Source organism: Lagopus muta, chromosome 17 (genome assembly GCF_023343835.1).
Source record: "Lagopus muta isolate bLagMut1 chromosome 17, bLagMut1 primary, whole genome shotgun sequence".
NCBI lineage: Eukaryota > Metazoa > Chordata > Aves > Galliformes > Phasianidae > Lagopus > Lagopus muta.
This window is the reverse complement of record NC_064449.1, coordinates 70,642-91,281: the sequence shown is the minus strand read 5'-3', so window position 1 is coordinate 91,281 and position 20,640 is coordinate 70,642. Positions and strand designations below refer to the sequence as shown.

The window sequence follows — 20,640 nt, the reverse complement described above, 5'->3', positions numbered from 1 at the left end:
GCTGGACATGAGCCAGCACTGCGCCCTTGTAGCCCAGAAACCAACCGTATCCTGAGCTGCATCCAAAGCAGTGAGACCAGCAGGGCGAGGGAGGAGATCTGCCCCTCTGCTGTGTGCTGTGAGACCTCCGCTGCAGTGCTGTGTCCAGATGGGGACTGCTCAGTGCAGGAGAGACACGGAGCTGTTGGAGCACGGCCAGAGGGGCCACTAAAATGCTCCAAGGGATGGAACACCTCTCTGCAAGGACAGGCTGAGAGAGCTGGGGTGTGAGAACCTCAAGCCTGGGGCTCTGGGGAGATCTGAGAAAGGTCTTCATTTTCTAAGGGGGAGCTGCAGGAAAAAAGGGGACAGACCCTTCAGCGGGGTGACAGAACAAGGAGAAATGGTTTCAAAGTAAAAGAGGGTAGATTTAGATTGGATATGAGGAGAAAGTCTTTTGTGATGGGTGGCAAGGCACTGGCACAGGCTGCCGGATGTGGTGGAAGCCCCATCCCTGGAGACATTCAAGGACAGTCTGGGCCAGGCTTTGAGCAACCTGACCAAGCTGTAGATAACCACATTCATTGCAGAGGTGTTGGACCAGATGACCTTTAAAGGACCCTTTCAACTCTTAAGGATTCTATGATTCCATTTGAACATGAGAAAAAAGTTTTTTGAGGATGACAGAGCAGTGGAACAAACTACCCAAAGAGTTTGCGGAGTCTCCTTTTCTGGAGGTATTCAGAACCCACCTCGACACTTTCCTGTGCAACCTGCTGCAAGGAATCTGCTTTAGAAGGAATTGGACTAGATGATCTCCAGAGGTCCCTTCCAACCTTTATGATTCCACAGTTCTGTGAACTTACCTTCACCATAGTCCTCTTGTGTCTAATGAATGTGTGGAAGCCCAGCCATCTCATCTTCATTGAGAGCTCAAAGACTACCACCATTAATGCAAACAGCTCCAGGGTTGCATGGACCTGTTAAAATAAAGCAAAGCTTAAACCAGTGCTTTCAATTACAAGCACAGAGTCCATGCTTCTGCCTCTTCTTTCTCCAAGAAGCATGCAAATTTTTAGCTAAAGTGCACAAAATAGAGTTGCAGAGATAATTTGTGGTTGCAAATAACCACAGACTGTGTCCTGATCAGGCTCAGGAAAAACATGGGGGCTTCTGGCAGCAGGGAAGAACACCTTCTCTGTTGAAACATGCAAAGTGTATCACAAATACATTTTTATATATATATACATACATGTATATATTTATATACATATATACAATACAAAGAAATTTCTTACAACTTTCACTTTAGTCATAGCTCAAAACTCAAATGCTGTTATGCAGCTCTGACACATTTTGAGGAACATTTGGATCCAAAGGCTGTCAAACTCTTTTACACCTTGACACACGCTCAGGATGCCACTAGCAGCTCCAAAAGCAGATGTAGATTCTCTATCCAGGAACAACAGTGCTCCTAGCACTGTGTGTGACAGTGGTACCTTGTGAAGCAGCTGTGGACCAATACTACACAACACAGCTTGTCCATTCCTTCTTGAAAACTGTATTTTTTGAGTGTTAGACATCAAACTTCAAGTTAAACACACATGTGTTAAAAAGAGTTCTCACAACTGCAGGAGGAGGGGATGTGAGAAGGTTTAGCAACTCGTCCCAGGCTGAGAACCAGTGTGTTCTAGGAGCCTCCTATGTTCTAGCTTGCACCTACTGCCCCTTGTCCTATCACTGGATGTCAGTGAGAAGAGCCTGACTCCATCCTCCCAACACTCACCCTTTACATACTTACAACATTAATGAGGTCACCCCTCAGTCTCCTCCATGCGAAAGAAACCCAGATCCCTCAGCCTTTCCACGTCAGGGAGATGCTCCACTTTATCATCTCTGTGTGGCTCTGAGCTGGACTCTCTCAAGCAGTCCCCTGTCCTTCTTGAACTGAGGGGCCCTGAACTGCACACAATATTCCAGATGTGGTCTCACAGGGCAGAGCAGAGGGGGAGGAGAACCTCTCTCGACCTGCTAACCACAGGCCTTTTAACACACCCCCGGATGCCACTGGCCTTCTTGGCTGCAAGAAGGGCACAGTGCTTGCTCACGGTCATCCTGCTGTCCCCCAGGACCCCCAGGCCTCTTTCCCCTACACTGCTCACCAGCAGGTCAGTCCCCAACCTATACTGGTATCTGGGATTGCTCTTGTCCAGACTCTACACTTGCCCCTGTTACATTCCATTAAGCCACCCTAATCAAAACATACACACATTCCTAAGCTTTCACAAGGAGAAAAAAAAAGAAAAAAAGGCTTCTAAATAGCTACAGAAGTTAAGATCTGCCACAAACTTGGTGACCTGAAAAGTATCACTTTCAAAGTTGGTCTGTGCACTTCAGATGAAAACAGAAAAAACAGGATGTTTTGTTGGCTGGCGTATCTGCTGTCAGCCATTTCGCAGAACAAGCCAGATGGTTCTCTTGCTACTGCTACCTTCTTCCTCTCCTTTTAAACTTTCTTTTACTCTTACCCATCCCTGCAAAACAAGCAGAATTCTACATTATGCCCCCAAAGTACTTACAAAGATGCCAAGACGGAGCATAGGAACAGCTGGTGCCTCGCAGAGAGACAGCAACAGAAGAAGCAGCGCTGCACTCAGCTCCATTAGGTAGAAAAGGTGATTGTGTGCAAAGAGGTAGGCAGCAAGTGCTTTGGCATTTTTGGGGTGTGTGAAGAATTTATCATTATTTTCTCCTTCCTAAGGCAGTAGGGATAAAAGAAAAGAGAGCAGCGTTAGTGACTCAGTACTATACCAGAGCTTTCTACCTAACTTTACCTAATTCCCAGAGTTTTCCCACTTTACAGCCTGACATTCGTCTGCTTACTAAACAACACTAAAGATGCACGGGGCATCCCCCTCCATTCATAAGCACATTTCAGCAATGAAACTCATCAATATCCACAAATCTCCATTTTGGAAACTCTCAAGTCTTTTCAAACACAAGCACAGCCCTGGAAGGCTTCATAAAGGCAGGCAAACTTCAAGTCTACATCACAACACAAACACTGCACATAATTTACTTGCAACCACTTCCACATGTCTGCAGCCTTCTTTGATTAAACTTCTCCAGGACAGAACACAAAAACACAAGATAAGCTCTAGAGCACATGGCTGACAGTTGCTCTGCTCCTTATCTTGCCCTTGTAGGATGCCTGCGTGAAAACAAGCTTCAGAACAGGCAGTAAAGGAATTTGAAAGGAGAGACAAACTCCACAAAAAATTAACATGTATCTATGCTGATATGTCACTCCTTCTTAATAAGAGATGTTAATATGAAGGGGACAAATATTCCATCTGAACAAATTGTCTGCAGCTGATTTTAAATAGCTGCATTATCACTATTTTCACTTCTATGAAAAAACTTCTTTTGCTTAGAATTCAGAGCAAGTTTTTTCACGTAGAACCATCCAGTAGCTTGTTTCTTGAGCCAATGGTTCAAGCCAGGGGGCTTCTGTCACTTAAAGGAAACTTTCTGGCTCTTGAAAACTGTCCTAAGAGATCACTTTTTCACAGCTGAGATGTTTTTCAATCCTGAAGCGTCATAGAATGGCCTGGGTTGCAAAGGAGCACAGTGCTCATCCAGTTCCAACCCCCTGCTGTGTGCAGGTCGCCAACCAGCAGCCCAGGCTGCCCAGAGCCACATCCAGCCTGGCCTTGAATGCCTGCAGGGATGGGGCATCCACAGCCTCCTTGGGCAACCTGTGCCAGTGCCTCACCACCCTCTGGGTGAAAAAAATTCCTCCTAATATCTAACTTAAATCTCCCCTGTCTCACTTTAAAACCATTCCCCTTGTCACCACCCACCCTCACAAACAGCCGTTCCCCCTCCTGTTTCTATGCTCCCTTCAAGCACTGGAAGGCCACCATGAGGTCTCCCCACAGCCTTCTCTTCTCAAGCCAAACAAGCCCAGTTCTCTCAACCTTTCCTCACAGCAGAGCTGCTCCAGCCCTCTGCTCATCTCAGTGCCTCCTCTGGACTCGCTGCAAGAGCTCCACGTCCTTCCAGGCCCCAGGCCTGGATGCAGCGCTGCAGATGGGGCCTCACAAGAGGCGATAGAGGAGGATGATCACCTCCCTGTCCCTGCTGGCCGCCCCTTTTTAATGCAGCCCAGAATGCAGCTGGCCTTCCGGGCTGCGAGTGCACACTGCTGACTCACCCCATTCCCCAGGACCCCCAGGTCCTTCTCCGCAGAGCTGCTCTCAATCTTTCCCCAGTCTGTATAAATACCTGGGATTGCCCCAACCCAATGCAGCACCTGCACTTGGCCTTATTGAATCTCATTAGGTTTCATGTACATATTTATTTAAATATATTTCCAGGTAAGCAATTACTGTAAAGACGGTAAAAGTTACTACTGCAACAGAGTAACGGATTGCAAATGAGACTAGAAACAAGACTAGGAAACAGGACGTCCTTTAAGAGGGGAGGTATTCAAGATTCATTCAGGAGATGGTTTCAAATGCTTCTCATTTTGGCATCTCACAGGCAAGCTCACATTCTGAGTAACAGCAAACAAACACTGCCAGGTCAGGGAGCCAGACTATGGGCAGGACAAAAGCAGCAGCAAGCTCCATCCAATGCAAGCCCCGCACTCCAAGGGAGAGCTAGCTTAGATCAGCAGGGCATTCTTATTCATGCCTGAAAAAACACATTTGCAGAATGAAAAAACAGTCTAAATTCTGCCTCTTGGTAGCCAAGCAATTATAAATGTGGCTGGGCAGTAAAGTCTCCTATTCAGATGTTTGCCTGCAGCTACTGGTTCAGGTAAACAGTCTGCATACTTTAAAGTTATGCTTACTCCATTTCAAGGACACTGTCATTATGGACAGCAGCAAGACTAATCTGCATCTGAAGGGCCGAGCCTGCTGCATGCATTAACATCAGATACTGCAGCAAATCAGTGAAGCTTTGCAGAGCATCTCTGATAATCATGAGTTTAAACACAAGCCCAGGAGAGGCTGGGGTTACCATTCCATTGCAAGCTGAAGTGTTACCAAGGCCCTTAGCACAGAGGTTACAAAGCGTCAGGGGAGCAACAGTCCTCAGTTCTGCAGGGTAGGAGCTAGGAGGAGCAAACATCAGACACCCTGCGGCAGCTCAGGCAACAAAACCAGCTGGGTCCAAAGCACCTAAAGTTGCTATGCAACTCTCTTTAAAGAGAACAAAGAGGAGCAGGAAGGAAGGATGGCCAGAGAGCCAGCACCACCATTTTCTGTTGTCCCCAAGTGTCTTGTCAAACCCTTCGAGGTACACTCTGGCATATTCCCATTCTTTGAGCAGACTCCTTTCTAAAACATCTATTTATTTCTTTTTTTAACCTGGAGACTGAAGCCCTCTCCTTCTTAAAATCAAGAACTATCATAACTTCAGAAGACTGTTTTTTGCACTGCACACCAAGCATCAGGGCTCACCTGGAGGTAGATTGCTGCCTCTTGGTAGTTCATTTCCCAGTTGTGTTGGGCAGAGCTCTGCTGTGCACAGCAGTCCCCTGCAGCAGGGCTGGATGCATCGTTAATAATGTCATAGCTACCTCCATCTGCAGCAGTACAAAAAGAGAAAAAGAGAAAAATTGGTTTGCAATTAAATGAGTAGAGACTGATTGGGGAGAATACAAAATAGCTAGGCAGTAGGACAAGATAAAAGCATCAAGACATGGCAGAAAAGCCAAGAAAACTGGCAGTTTGTACATGGAGTAACAGACTGTTCCAACAGGAACTTTTTTTTAAAAGACACTCCAGGACTCAGCACTCTGACAGCTACAAAGGTCCTGAAAGATATCACAGACCAAGATGTGCTCATGAAGAAGCCCAGCACTGCTGCTTCCCTGCTGGTGAGGGATGAGGAGTCGCAGGAAACCAGCTTCCATTTGCAAAGAAGAGAATGCTGAGTAGCAATACCAGCTTCTTCTCAGGTTGTACCCCAATCAAAGAGGAGATGGACTGATGAGCCACAACCCTTTTTTTAAAGGAAAAAATGAAAGTGTTGGGAACTCCTGCTGCAGAACAGTGCTGGGGGCTGAGCTGCCTGACAGCTGGCAGCAGCAAGGGAGTCAACACCGATTCCTCCTAGAACGAGATTGCGTCCAGTTGTGTGTGCCCCTAGAAAATCATCAAAAAAGACAGAATCCTATTTAATGCCAGAAGTGGGTCTCCTGGCACAGGAGAATATATAATCGCTTAAAGGCTTCTCCCTCAGCCAACACCTCTGCAATGCACAGGTCTCCCACAGCTCCATCAGCTGCTCAGCATCCTGTCCAGCCTGGCCTTGGGTGTCAGCAAGGACAGAGTATACACCACCCTCCGGGCAGCCTGTGCCAGTGCCAAATCACCTGCACTGTAGAAGACTTTCCTTATATCCAATCTAAATCACAGAATGGCCCAGGTTGGAAGGGACCTCAAGGATCATGAAGCTCCAAACCCCTGCCACACGTAGGGCCAACAACCTCCCCATTTCACAGCAGCCCAGGCTGCCCAGAGCTCCATCCAACCTGGCCTTGAACACCTCCAGGGATGGACGGGGCATCCACAGCCTCTCTGGGCAGCTGTTCCAGCACCTCACCACTCTCTCTGTAAAGAACTTCCCCCTGACATCCAACCTAAATCTTCCCTCCTTCAACTCTAAACCATTTCCCCTTGTCCTGTTGTTATCTACCCTTTCAAAGAGTTGATTCCCCTCCTGTTTGTAGGCTCCCTTTAGGTACTGAAAGGCTGCAATGAGGTCACCCCACAAACTTCTCCAGAATCTACCTTCTTTTACTTAAAAAACATTTCCCTTTCTCCCATCACAACAAACTCTGCTATAGTTTGTCCTCTTCTTTCTTACAGCCCCATTAGATACTGGCCTTCTCTTGTCCAGGCTGCACACCCCAGCTCTCTCAGCCTGTCCTTGCAGAGAGGTGTTCCATCCCTTGGAGCATTTTAGTGGCCCCTCTGGCCGTGCTCCAACAGCTCCGTGTCTCTCCTGCACTGAGCAGTCCCCATCTGGACACAGCACTGCAGCGGAGGTCTCACAGCACACAGCAGAGGGGCAGATCTCCTCCCTCGCCCTGCTGGTCTCACTGCTTTGGATGCAGCTCAGGATACGGTTGGTTTCTGGGCTACAAGGGCGCAGTGCTGGCTCATGTCCAGCTGCCATCCACCAGTACCCCCAAGTCCTTTCCAGCAGGGCTGTGCTCCATTGTTTCATTCCCCAGCTTGTATCGGTAGGGAGGATTGCCTCAACCCAGCTGCATATCTCGCACTTGGCTCTGTTGAAGATCCCATCCCTTGGTGTGGACTTACCACACAGCTTGGTGTCATCTGCAAACTGCTGAGAGTGCACTCGATGCCACTGTCAGTGTCATTGATGAAGATGTGGAAGGGCACTGGTCCCAGTACTGACCCCTGAGGGACATCACTGACCTCCATCCCGACATTGAGCCATCACACTATGACCACCATGACCACAACTCCCTGGGTATGCTCTCAAACCAGTTCCTCATCCATCAGAGTCCACCCATCAAATCCATGTTTCCCATTTGAAGAGAAGGATGTTAGTGGGGGACCACGTCAAAGGCCTTACTGAATTCCAGACAGATGACACCAGCAGCTCTTCCCTTGCCCACTAACAGTTACACCACCATAAAACCCACTAAGTTGGCAAGGCAGGAGCTGATCTGTGCTGTCACATTCACAAAATACAACCAACAATCAAACTACAAATAAGCTAACAGAGGTCTCTGGGGATGTTCAACCACTAAGTAGACATCAGCTTGCAAGAGAAATGCTGGTTTTTGCATTTAACAGCAAGAGGACTGGCGAAGAAGGGAGCACAGGACTACAGACAACATGGGAAACCAGTCTAAGAACAGAGGCTGTACAGCACACCAACAGCAGTGGCATGGTATTTTCAGAACATCCCATTTTGTCAGAGCTCCCCACAGTCGTTAAACAGTGCATCTTTGCATCCTCCTTTTGGTGTAAATATACCGGTATCCTTCCAGTGAAAGAAAAAAAAGACAAAAAATGGATTTTTCTGATCTCAGATTTATTTTAAATTAAGAGATGCATTATAAAGCAATGCTTCGTTGAACAAGACTTCCAAAAATAAAAATTCCATTTTAAATATACAATTCAATTGCAAAAAAGCAACTGCCAAGCACACTGAGTGCTCTTCCCAGGAAAGTTAAGCAGGGCAGGTGTAGAAACACCACAATACTTGCTAGTGTTGTATTCTACAGCCTCAGTGCTATTAAGACACATGAAAGCAAAGCCAAAAATGCTGCAATCATCATGTATCATGCAAAAAGATAGCATCATTTTGTTTCTTCTTCTGGGAAGGGAACTTTTATTTTGCAGCTGTAGGGCTCTATATGAAGGGCTGCCCTTGCACTCAGGTCCCAAACCCAACAGCTCCCAGACCACACAGGGTCTCGCTCTTATGCACTCCCATCCTCCATAGCCTCCTGTTGCCAAAAGAGGGAACGTCTCAAATTACCTTGACATGCAAAAAGTGCTGATTTCCCCCTTTCAGAAGCACAGAAGCCGTGATGGAATAGTTTGTGTTAGGGAAGTAGACAAAAGTGACAGATTCTTTTCCTGAAGGCATGTTGAGGATTTGCTGCACCTCTTTTCTATGATAAAATAATCCTTGCTAAACCAAGAGATTCTGGCTTTCTAGAAAGCCCTCAGGAGTTACAAGGGTCTGCACGCAAAACTGCACGCACATCAATAGAAACAGCACTGCTTGCCCTGCGCGGTCAGGAAGCCCCATGCCAAATCACAGCTGTCTCTCCCACCCACATCACACAAAGCTCACTCCTACCTGAGCCTTGTGAGCAGATTGCTGACACTCGCACAGCATTAAGCCTGCTTCTCTTCCTCGCCTTCTCCATTCTCTAAAACACCACTGCAAGTCTCAATGTTCCAATGCAGCCCACTGCTGCCCAACGTCCCCACGCTTTGCTGGGCAACAGGCGCCAGCACAGCCTCCTCCCATTGCACCAAAGCCATCTGTGCCAGCCTAGCACTACTGGAGCGGCTCTGAAGCATGACACCACAGCTCCTGAGCTGCCTGCTCCAATCGGCCTGCGCTGCCAGGTGGAGCTGCAGGAGCAAAGCCCAGGCCCTACACAGCTCCTCGGAACAGCGAGCACACGGCGGAATCCAGCATCTCCTGCGATTCAAAACGTACTGAGGCAGCAAGGAATCAACACCTTGGCTACACCAGCTCTTCCAAGTAAAAGGGACATGCAAACCAGGCTACCAACTGTGCCACTGTGTTACTGGAACACGTTCAAGTGTTAAGGACATCAGAGCAAATCTACAAAGTTGTGCAGTACTGAAAAAAACGCTGGGATGCTGCACCTACCAAAAGCTGCCAAGCCACCTCCAATCTTCAAATAATTCTTTCAGAGACAAAGCTGGCTTTGTGAAGGACTAACTCAAGGAAAAACTGTGCCACAAGAAAAAAACAACAACAAAAAAAAGAGGATATCCCTTTGTGCTTAACATACAGAAGACTCACAGCTGACACAGAAGGGATGGCCCAGCCAGATCAAGTTTGTAAATATGAAACAGTTATCAGAGATAGAAGTTGGAAGCAAACAAACAAACAAGCAAGCTTTGGAAGACAAGACACCCTCCTCCTGTCTCTCCTGTCTACACCAGCAGCATTTTGCAGGCACAGAGAACAAACAGCATATTGGCAAAGCAGTGCATAGCTGCATTTTGAGGATCAGCTCCTTCCCCCATCAGGTACCAGAAGGCTGCTCCAGCACCCCCGAGGCAAGAACATCATCTGGGCAACAAATAATAAAAAATAATAATAAATTTGAAGATCATCTCTGACTGTTTGCTTGGCAGCCCTCCAGCTAGCTAATTTCCTCAGCTGCTCCCACGATAACAATGACACAGACTAATACAACCCCTGCTCCGTGCTGCAGGACATCCCCAGCAGCTTTACCATTAGTACTGAGCTCAGTGAGATAGGAGGATCTCTCCACGGGGCTCCCACAGTCCTCGAGGTAGATGGCAGGCATGGAAGCCGTGGCACAGGAGCGCTGCGTGTTGGAGCTGGGGAGCAGAGGCAAGGCAGCGCTGGGGCTCCTCCGTCCCAAAGCCAGTCCTCAGTTATGGGACAGCATTTTCCGTGCTCACTGCAGAACTGCACGCGTTCTCCCCTCCCTTTGAGGAAGGTGCCTCAGATCTCAGTTGAAGTGCTTCCCCGCTGCCGTCCTAGAGGAGGATATTTGAATGTTCCGCTGCTGGACAAGGGGATTTTAAGTGTGAGCGCAGCTGTAAAGCACGGCTTTGCACACCAAGCTCTCTAATTTTGGCATGTAGCAGGATTTGCTCACCAGAGAGCATGAGGAACTAACGGAAAAAGAGTCAGAGTGCTGACACTGCTGACCTGTCATAGCAAGACTTCTCCCCTACCTCCCTCAGCAAGAAAAAGAATATAGAGGTTGGCAAAGTTCACGGTGTGAGGGGCATGACGGCAAGCAAATGGAGCTGCTCACAGATGGCAGAGCTTCCTTCCACACTTCTGCAACTTATCCCTGGTACTCCCTGAGATGGGAAAGAGGGAGGGGAAAAAAGAAAGACGGGGAAAAAAAAAAAAAAAGAAAAAGCAAAACCAGCTGGCTGCTTACACAAGGCATCCGGAATGACACTGCCGGGACTCCAACATTTCCATTCAGTGCAGTGGAGCATGCTCCTGTATAAATAGTTTCCATATGTCATCATTACAATAAAAAACGAAAAACAAAAAGAAAGGAAGAGTGAGCATAAACTCTCCAGAGCCCAAACCCTTCCCTTCACAAAACAAATTCCCTACTTAGGGGAACTAAATGCTCTCTGGGCAAACAAATTTCTTTCATTCGGAGGGAGGAGGGGCAGGCGGGTTCCTGCAGCTGTTTTGGGAGCACAGGGCAGAGGCAAGGAGGGGATGGGGAACAGAGCATGCTCACAGGAACCAGGGAGAAGCCATCCTTCCCAGCCAGCCTATTTTAAGCTAAGCTGAAGACAATTAGGATTTTCAGTGCTTTATCTTCAGTACTTGCATTTGTTTTACTAAATGAAATAATTTAAAGATCCAACTGGTTAACCTCCTACCAGCTAGCTAGCTACAGGCTAGCTCTTACATTTGCCTCTGACCTTCCCCAGTTTGGCTCTCATTAGCCTGTTCTGCTTTCCAGATCCAACACACTGTTTACAGTGTTTCATTGAAGCAGCTTCAGATGGCTCCAGTTAGAATCCAGAGCCACGCATCTTCACCTGACTTAAGAGGGCCTTCTTTTAGAAGCTTGAGGAAGGTTTTGGTTGTACTGCTGGCTGCCATGCTGTCTACACAGTGCTGTTTTAGTAAGTACATCCTGTTAGCAGAGAGCTGCAAACTGCATGGAAGGCAGGGCAAGTAATGTAATTCAGCAAAAACGTTCCTATAGCTAACTATGCCATTCATACTGCTGACATACGCCATACACTCATTGTAGGACAGCAAAATGCAATCTGCTGGTGTGAGGAGTTGCATTCACTAGCAGCATTTCCCTTGGCAAGCAAACAAGGAAGTGCAGAGGATTTGAGAATTAGGAGGCAGGACATCTTCATTCACAATGCCTTGAGAGACCCTGACTAGTGTGTACATCACTTCTCTTCAAGGAGCATACTTTTAGAGATCTTTCCCTGGGACAGCCGCGTCCCAGTTGGAGCTGGACACCGACACAGAAGTGCCTGCTGACCAAGGCTCTTGGAGCTGGGCATGCTTCCAAAGCGTGCTGCACAAGTCCACAGACATGCAATTCAGGCTCAGTGTGCGAGCACCGCCCTTGCTGGGACTGATCCCTGTGCAAGCAGCAAGAGCACAAAGCAGCCCACACTGCAGTTTCTCACTGATTGCTGCACTTCACCATTTAACTGGTGTCTTCTCATTTCAAGCACTGCATTTCTCAGTGCCATACCACTTCAATTTCTTTTACCATCCATCTGGACTGCATACCCGTTGTTACCCAAACTTTGTTAGACACAGGTTCACGCTTTCAGTTTAAGGGAAAAGTAACCAGGAATCCAGCAATGCTGTATATGCACCATGGAAGATGGCAGATCCCACCAGCACCAAAGCTGTCCTGGGGATCCAGCACATGGAACTGGTTGTAGCATCAGATTGCCATGCTGGTTCCCTCAGTAACTCGGCTCCTGAGAGCATGAACCAACAGTACAGAAATAGGATGGCAAAGAGTCTTTGGTACCTCCAAAGACTCTCAGAAGCAATCCTCTCCAGGATAGCTCTCCATCAGCTGAACCACGTGGTTCACCTGCTACAGAAGATGCAACTTCATGAAAACACGAAAAAAAAGGTGGCAACCACAGAATCACAGAATCACAGAATCACCCGGGTTGGAAGGGACCCCAAGGATCATGTAGTTCCAACCCCCCTGCCTAGCAGGGCCACCAAACATACACATTCAGATCAGGTTGCCCAGGACCCCGTCCAACCTGGCCTTAAACACGTCCAAGGACGGGGCATCCACAACCTCCCTGGGCAGCCCGTTCCAGGGCCTAACCACTCTCCTAGTAAAGAACTTCCCCCTAACATCCAACCTAAATCTTTCCTCCTTCAACTTAAAACCATTTCCCCTAGTCCTGCTGTTGTCAGCCCTTTTGAAGAGTTTACTCCCCTCCTGGGTGTAGGTTCCCTTCAGGTATTGATAGGCTGCAATGAGGTCACCCCGCAGCCTTCTCTTCTCCAGGCTGAACAAGCCCAACTCCCTCAGCCTGTCCTCATAGGGGAGGTGCTCCAGCCCCCTGATCATCTTAGTCGCCCTCCTCTGGACCCTTTCCAAAATCTCAATGTCTTTCTTGTACTGAGGGCTCCACACCTGGACAAACCCTTCGTCAACACAGGCCCTAAAGGTACCTTCAGTCCCAAAGCCCAGTCCCAAGTCCCAGGACAGCACACAAGGCAGGCAAATTGCCAAAGCAGCCAAAAGCAGCAATGTCCAGAATGCAGGCAGATTCTAACGGTGTCCAGTCTGTTAGCACCAATGATTTCCTCTTCCAAGTGTCTACAATGCCACATTGCTTCACCTCCACTTCACCTCTTCACTGTTTCACTCCCCACCAATGCAGTCAATAAGAAACTGCTCCTTTTATTCAGGTGCTGAGCCATGAACACTCATTTGTCTCTGCAAGGCCAGGATCACCGACCTGGGAGAAAGAAAGCCGGAAGCTGCCTAGAACGCACAGCTGATTTAGCTCCTAGCCATGCATCTCAGAGGTGAGAGACAGCAGAATCACAGCTGTTAGTGCTTGGCTGCCAATTCATCTCTGTGCCAGTTGAAGCATCCCACAACAAATCCTATAGACTCAAAACATCCCAGAGCCCATCTTGTTTTCAGAAGATGCTACGGGAAGGAGTTAAACAGCCACAAGGAAGCCCCAAAACAATTTACCATCAGTTTGCTGCATGGGAAAAACAGGGCATCTCCAACAGAGCACAGGTGCAGGAGTAACAGCACGCTGCTGAACACCTCAAGTCAGCAGAACTGAGTCAGAACGCAGCAGCAGCCTCGGGCTCTTTGTCTTGCTGAATTCTCACAGCACTCGCTGGCTGTAAGCCTCAACAAACAAAGCCACTCCAGCTTCCCAGGTAACACACACAAGCTTTCAGAACACGCATGTTGTCTCTTCCTGTTAGTGCTAGAAAACAATTGCGGGTTCCCGTCCTTTCATCTGAGGAGGCAGTGAGTTCCTGCAGCACACACACCAGCTCACTTTGTGCTGCCATCCGCCACGCTGCAGGGAGCTGAATCTGCACAAACGATGAGCAGATGTCCCTCAGCACGGTAAGCCACTTTTTATACATTATTGCCTCTTATCGACTGTGCTGCCTATCTTCTTATATGGAATACAATTCAAACTCCGGGTTGTTTACAGGACTGCTATATACTTGCTAACATCTGCACCACAAACACTTAAAAACACCAATGCACAAGCTAAACTCAATGACAGAAGAGCCAAAGCGTCGCAGGGAATTGCTTTGTTCCAGCAGGCGCTGTGCTTCCAGACAGCTCTTGCTCTCAGAGAGCAAAGCCAGCACTGAGGTCACAGCCTGCTCTGCACTCAATAACTGCTGAGCTGCGAGGATTCACACGAACGTTTCCTTCCTGCTCCTCCCTGCTGGGGACAATGGGACATTCCTAAGTAAAATTAAAGAAAATAAACAGTAAGAGGCTTCAAAGAAAACAGGGATGAGAACAATTCATAGAGTTCATGGGAAGGTCCACATGCTCCCACAAGGGAGCCAGAACCAGGCACCTGCACAGTGTGAGTGCACATAACGGAGGAGGCTCTGCTTCTTTTAACAAAACTGGAACTGCAGTGCTGGATCCAAAGCATTTATAATCAGCAGGAGTCACAGAAGAGGAAGGCTGCATTAGGAAAACACCGTTAAGAATTACAACCTCAGCTTCTGCATTCAGCCAAATTGCTGCCTTCTTCACACAATTTGTGATCTTACCTCCAAACCACAAGGGGAAGCCAAAGCCACAACAGAAGGATCTCCTACAGCCTCACATTACTCAACTTTTAGCAAGGGATGTGCCCTATGATCCTGCCAGCCCAAGCACTTTACAGCAACCAGGGCTTTAGAAATACAGAGATAAGATTATTCTGTAACTGAAATTAAAGAAGCAAGCTGTTGAAGCAGCTCACTTTGGACGGATAAAAAAGCCAACCAAACCAAACACACTACCGTTTTTGTTGAACCCAACTAAAAAAGAGACAAGCTGTGCCCGAGGCTCTGACTCAGGAGAAAGGCCAGACATGAAATGTATGCACGCTTTTATAACCCATAATTTTTAAACGAAGTAACAAAAAAGGAAAGAGACAACATCAGAATCCCTCAGATAAAGGTTTGTATTTTTTTTTTTAAACACATCCTGTTACATGAATGCATTTCCTCTTTTTGTTCCAAAAAGGGAAATGAACACCTCATGATTTTGATAAGTTAAAATGTTAACGTTCAACACAATGCTTTAGCATCAACACAACATCAGCATTTTAAAAACATGCTCCTTATCTTGATTCCCCAAAGCAGAGCCTTTGGATTTTCCTGATGCAGTTTGGAAAGATGCTTGACAGAGCTGCAACCCGACCAGATCTGCCTTCCAGCTACAGCTGCCTGCAGCTCCCTGGAAAAGCTGCAAGGTCAGCAGCAGGAAGCAAAGAGGAAGTGCTTTGCTTACCTGAGAAAGCAGCAAGAATCTCAACAACAAACCTGCATGGCTATAGCTCTCAGGTTCCTTTCAAATTAGCCGAGCTCCCCACCACACAATGCCAACTCGTAACATTCTGCAGAGCTCAGCCCCGGGCAATCTGGGCCAGTTTCTTTGCAGAGGACGAGCTCCCTGCAATGAAGCCCCCTCAGCTATTGCAGAGAGGCAGCTGCCTCAATGATGGCCCTCCACCTCCATTGGTCTCTGCAGCCCAAGCATGCGTTGCATCTTGGTGCCAGCCCTGGAGCACAGCTCAGATGCAGCTGGCCAAACGCAATGGTAACTGGGCGCATGTCGGCTGGCCTGAAGACACAGCAATAGCAAGAGAACAAGTGAGATTCAGTAATTTCACAGCAATATTCTTCTGTCTTTCTGCTGCACGCTGAGATCAAAGAAAGTGATTTACAAAGCCCAGCAGAGGTTGTGGTGTTGGTGGGACTCTGCTGCACCAGTTCTTTTGAAATACGGCACTGCCACATTGAAACTTCAATGTCCCAGCCAGGGAAAAGTAGCTGCCAACAGCAGAGGAAGATGCTTGTTGAGGAAAGGGGAAAACCCCAACCTCCAGTGCTGTGTAACTGCTCTCTTCAATATTTTTTGAAAAGGAAAGATTCCTGCATATTTGGTGCTGCTGGCAGGCACTAGAGAGGTCACAGGTTGGAGAAGAAAGAAGGAATTAAACCATGAGTTTGGCAGCTTCAAGCCAGAAGTCAGAGGGCTGTTCCCAGATCGGTCCTTACATCAGGTCTGACCTCATATGGAGATGAAACACATCTGATTTTGATTACAAAAGTTACCAGCACTGCAGATCCCCTCCGACCCTTGCAGCATGGTTCCAAACCCTGCTGTCAGACACCTGCCCAAACCTCTCCAGCTTCAGCCAGCAGGCAGGCACTGCTCCTGGCCCATCTCACAGCCTCCCGCTCAGGGCACTGCTCTGCTCTGCCCTCGGATGAGCTGGAACAAGGGCACTGCAAGCATGCCAAGCATTAACACACATCCTTTATGGCACCAGATGGAAACCATCACCTCCCTCCCATGACTGTTACTTATTTGAAGAATGCAGGAATACATGTGCCCCTAAGAAAGCATCAGCTGAAAATGCTATGCTAGTGCCAAGACAAGGATCTTGTCACCTCACAAAATAAATAAATGCATGACTTTGGGTTCATCTGATGCTCTTGCTCACAAGCCCACACTGACTGACATGGAAAACCGCCCTTTAATTCCAGGTTTTAGAAGAGCTACTGCTGGCTTCCCATTATTTTGCTTGGAAATCCTGTCTGGTTGGCTGGCCTGCAGTCACTATCCTGTTGATCTCCTTTTGGGGCTGGAAGAAAGACACTGTCTTAGCAGCAGTCAGACTGTCACTCTCAGAGCCTGAAGGAAAAAAAATGAAATAAAAATCTGCTGATACTTAAATACCGAACTTCAGAATCAGCTAGCACTCAGCGTTTTGAAGCCTCTCCTTCCACAGCTATTAGAGATAAGGCTCTGTCACCACTCTTGTATTTAAAAGGAAGGGCATTAGCCTTGGTCACTTTCTTCCCCCTTTCCGACCCTAATGCCAACATTCTCTGTACTAATTCTCAATTCATCAAAACCAATGTGGTCACTTGTTTGCACCTGCCAGCAGATCAGAACAAAGCGGAGTGCTCAATATGACTCAAGGGTGACAGGGCAGATCCAAGAGAGTTTCAGCAAACGCTCCTCTGCTCAATCACATTTCCAGTGCTTCTGGTTTGTTCAGTATCCTGCACAGACAGCAATCCCCTCTGTGCCAGGAAAAACAAGCAGCTGTGCAGCCAACAGCACCATTTTCCTGTTTCAGTGGTGACTCACCAGCAGTGAGCTAAGTGACCAGCTGGGTATAGTCAGCCAGTGTTGTAGGAACATTGCACATGGGGACAGATTATGCCCCAGCCCTTGTGCCTCTAAGCAAGCTCTGATCACTCCTCATCCAGTGTGACCACCCCATGGGGAGGAGGAGACAGGCTGTGGAAATGCTGGTAAGGCTTCTGGCTTTGGAGCCCCAGCACCGCAGGCTGACAGCCTGTCATTCCACCTGTGTCTGATCACACTGTGAGACATGCAGCCACTTACTAGTGCAATTTGACCCTGGAGAGGTTTTAGCATTCCCATCAGCAGGATAGATCACTGAGTCTGAATGCTACAGGCACTTGTTTGTTTAGCTACCAAGAGGGAGAACATGTCTGCATAACCAGTGAAATCCCTCAGAGGGCTGCATTGCTCCTGCGTACAAGCCTTCCCAAATCCATTGAAGATGGTGCAAGTGTTCTCAAAAATACGGTTATAGTTGGAATAAAATACAGGTGATCAGGCATTCCCAGCTGACAACATCCACACACTCGTGTGAGAGACAGTCACAGAGCTGCTAAACCATTCAGCCCCCCAGCATCAGAACACTTAACACAGCAGTGCATCCTCAATTTCACTTTGTGTGAGCACAAAAAGCAAAGCCTTTCCTTGCAAGCCAGACTGAGATCAGAAAAGCAGCACTGGATACTCCCGGCTATGACTCAATGCCAGCAGAACCTCCAGCGCCCTGCAGACCTTTGGTATGTGCTGGGTGCTGCAGCAGAGCAGAGCAAAGCAGTGCAGAGCAGCGCACAGCCCTACTCGCCCCCAGCCCAGCTAGCAGCACTGGAGCCCAGCTTCCTGCTGCACCGCTCCAAGCAGCAGATGACTGAAATCCTAAAGCTGCTCTCTGTAAAGAAAGCAGCCATGTAAAAATCAGGCTCAATATGCAAAAGCAATTATGATAGAGACAGAGAGAGAGCCCTGCAAGGTCCAGACCAAAAGCCAGAGACACTGGAGGGGAGAGAAAGGCCGATCAAATTTACCACACTTTTCCCAGCTTAAGGATCAGAAATGGAGTGTTCTGGCTCATAAATTCTACTTCCAGCAAATTCGAGCTTAAATCCCCTGAAGGCAATAAGGAAAAGGCAATCAACAACAACTCTAACCACTTCACAGATGCTCCTGTTTAGTTTTTACAGCACTTCTTACAGCATTCAAATGGGTGAAATGGGATTTCAACGCAGGGGGGCTGACAGCAGAAGGCAGGATTCCTCAGTGAAGATTCCAAGGGCAAAGGAAGTTCTGAGACACATCATATCGGTTATGATGAGTGAACTCAGCGTGCTCTGCCTTGGCTCATTTTAATCTGGCAGTAAGAAAGCTTGGCTAAACTGAATATCCTCCAACTACAGGGCCTTAAAAATCCACAGGAGCCACAAAAATGAGAGGAAAAGCGAGCAAACTGATGCGTTCCCTGGGAAGCCATGAGAAAACTAATTGCTGTTTGTCTCCAACTGTTGTTCCGCTTCCTGAGCCAAATGTTCCCAAGTCAGCTGCAGCGGCTGAGGAGTGACCAGATAGAGCTAGAAAGCTGTCGATTGAAAATTGCAGCTCAGACACTCTCAGACTCCTTAACGTCTTTTATAGATCCAGGACCACCTGTCTGAAAAGCAGAGCCCTCCACTGCTGTGGCACAGGGCCGTATGCACACATCTCCAGCTAACACCTCAGCTAACGGCCTCACCTGACCTGTGCTCACAGCTGGGAGGTGATGGCAGTGTGCCGGGAAGAGACGTGCGAAGGGATCGGCCGCTTCCTCCAAGCAGCACAGTCATTTGCACAGAGCACGAAGAAGCTTCCAGAGCCCTCACCATCCTCTAGTCTCCTCACAAATTTATGGGCACGAAAGATGACATCCATCGCCAGAGCACTAGCGATGACAAAAGAGAAGGAACCATTTGACACCGGGATAATGCAACGCTAACCCAAGTCAGCTTTACCTTGAATACGCTTTTACTCGCTCAGATTTGAACAGCATGGGGCATTCAAGACTAAATCACTATGATTTTTTACAGCAAGAAAGAGTCAACAGTGCAGGGATTCTGTTTGACAAAGCATCCTACTGTGAAACACACAATGTCTGCATTGTGCAAATCGATCTCCTGCAGGGCTAAGAAAACAAGGCAGGCTTGGAAAAAATACACACACTGATTGCAGCCCACAATGCCTCCTGGTACTTCACTCACAGTTTCTCTTCTGCAGGTGCCACATTTTCAGAGTTACACTGAGAATCGCCTGATAAAAATGCTTTTGTGAGGTCTGGACAACACGGAGTGCTGTTCCTCTTGAATCACAGATATCATCTCTACTCCCTCATTACTGCAAGTATTTAAGTGCAGCCGAGGCAGTCCTGCCTTAAAACCTGAATTCTCAGTATGAATGAGATTCCAGAGGATGATGTACTTGGAGCTTCACAGCAGAAACACGTTTTCCACTACTTCTAACATGATATTGAAGGATGCCCAACATATCCTAAAAAGCAGCCTCCTTCCTCTGAGTTTACGGAGCTCATCACCCAGGGAAATGAACTGTAGAGGAGAAATTGACTGAGGGGGAAAACAATCTCCTTATGCTTTGGGTCTTCGTTTCCCTTTCCAAGATTTTCACCCCTTGCTCATCTCAGACGCAGTTTTGCTTTGCTTGCTTAAAGCATTCATTACAACCCATCTAAGCCAGGTAAGGATTAGAGAAGCACTGGCAGGAGCTGCAAAAATGCAACGTTGTTAGATTGGAGAAGAGACTTTCAGAGGCATAAACAGCAATTCAGCACAGAACTTGCACTTCAGAGAAAACAATTCCCTGTATATAAATTTTAAGTAGGTACATAATAAGAAAAGCAAAATCATTCACAGAATTGCAAACCAGACGCTCTTGATAATAAAATAATTTTGCCCAGATGCCCATTCCGACACAACTGTACATCCACACTTTGCAGATGAGACAGGTTAACCACAGCAGTGTTACGCAGTGTCTCTTAAGTAAAGGACCAGATTCAACGCAGAGCCAGGTCACTTCAGGAGACAAGATCCCAGCCTGTGATCTGGCTGCGCTTCACCTCAAGTGCCACAGAGAAAATGCTGCCACTGGAACTAATTGAAGGCAAATTAGTAAAACCAGGAGCCACGATAGGAGAGAATGTCCTGTGTAGCATTCAAGAAAGCAACCAGACAATCTAAAGTCTGTCAGAGATCTCGGGGTGTGCAAGGCCGAGGCAAGCATTCCTTTTTCACTCATCCCCTATTTCTTCCCAAATTAGCTACAGCATTTCCACAGCAAAACTAGTGCCCAAGTCCATGCAAACAGCTTCTAAGTACTCACTGGAATTCAAAGATCAAAAGCCAGATGATCAAAGATAACTTAAGTCCGCTAGACAGCTAACATTTAAAGCACCTATTTTTCTTCAAAATGCTTTCAATGCTTTCACAACACCTACAGTGGTTCCTCATAAAGTGCTGTGATCACACAAA

General features: G+C 47.6%; 2 protein-coding genes across 5 annotated transcripts in view; one reads left to right on the top strand and one right to left on the bottom strand.

The window, feature by feature from the left end:
• The window catches only part of TPCN1 (two pore segment channel 1), a 47,612-nt gene that overhangs the window by 21,814 nt on the left and 5,158 nt on the right, over positions 1–20,640 (bottom strand). For 3 of the 4 annotated variants that reach the window (XM_048963800.1, XM_048963804.1, XM_048963803.1), the window contains exons 2-4: positions 5,451–5,575; positions 2,559–2,735; positions 846–959 (exon numbers count right to left, since the gene is read on the bottom strand). In XM_048963800.1, the coding sequence (XP_048819757.1) occupies positions 846–959; positions 2,559–2,735; positions 5,451–5,575 (416 nt within the window). Of the gene's footprint in view, positions 1–845; positions 960–2,558; positions 2,736–5,450; positions 5,576–9,981; positions 10,194–20,640 lie in introns of those variants that run through there. The other variant, XM_048963802.1, reaches the window with a different exon arrangement.
• LOC125701581 (uncharacterized) lies at positions 10,658–20,628 on the top strand. Its single transcript, XM_048963812.1, has 2 exons — positions 10,658–13,861; positions 13,953–20,628. The coding sequence occupies exon 1, from the start codon at positions 12,113–12,115 to the stop codon at positions 13,178–13,180; it is 1,068 nt and encodes a 355-aa protein (XP_048819769.1). The 5' UTR covers positions 10,658–12,112; the 3' UTR covers positions 13,181–13,861; positions 13,953–20,628.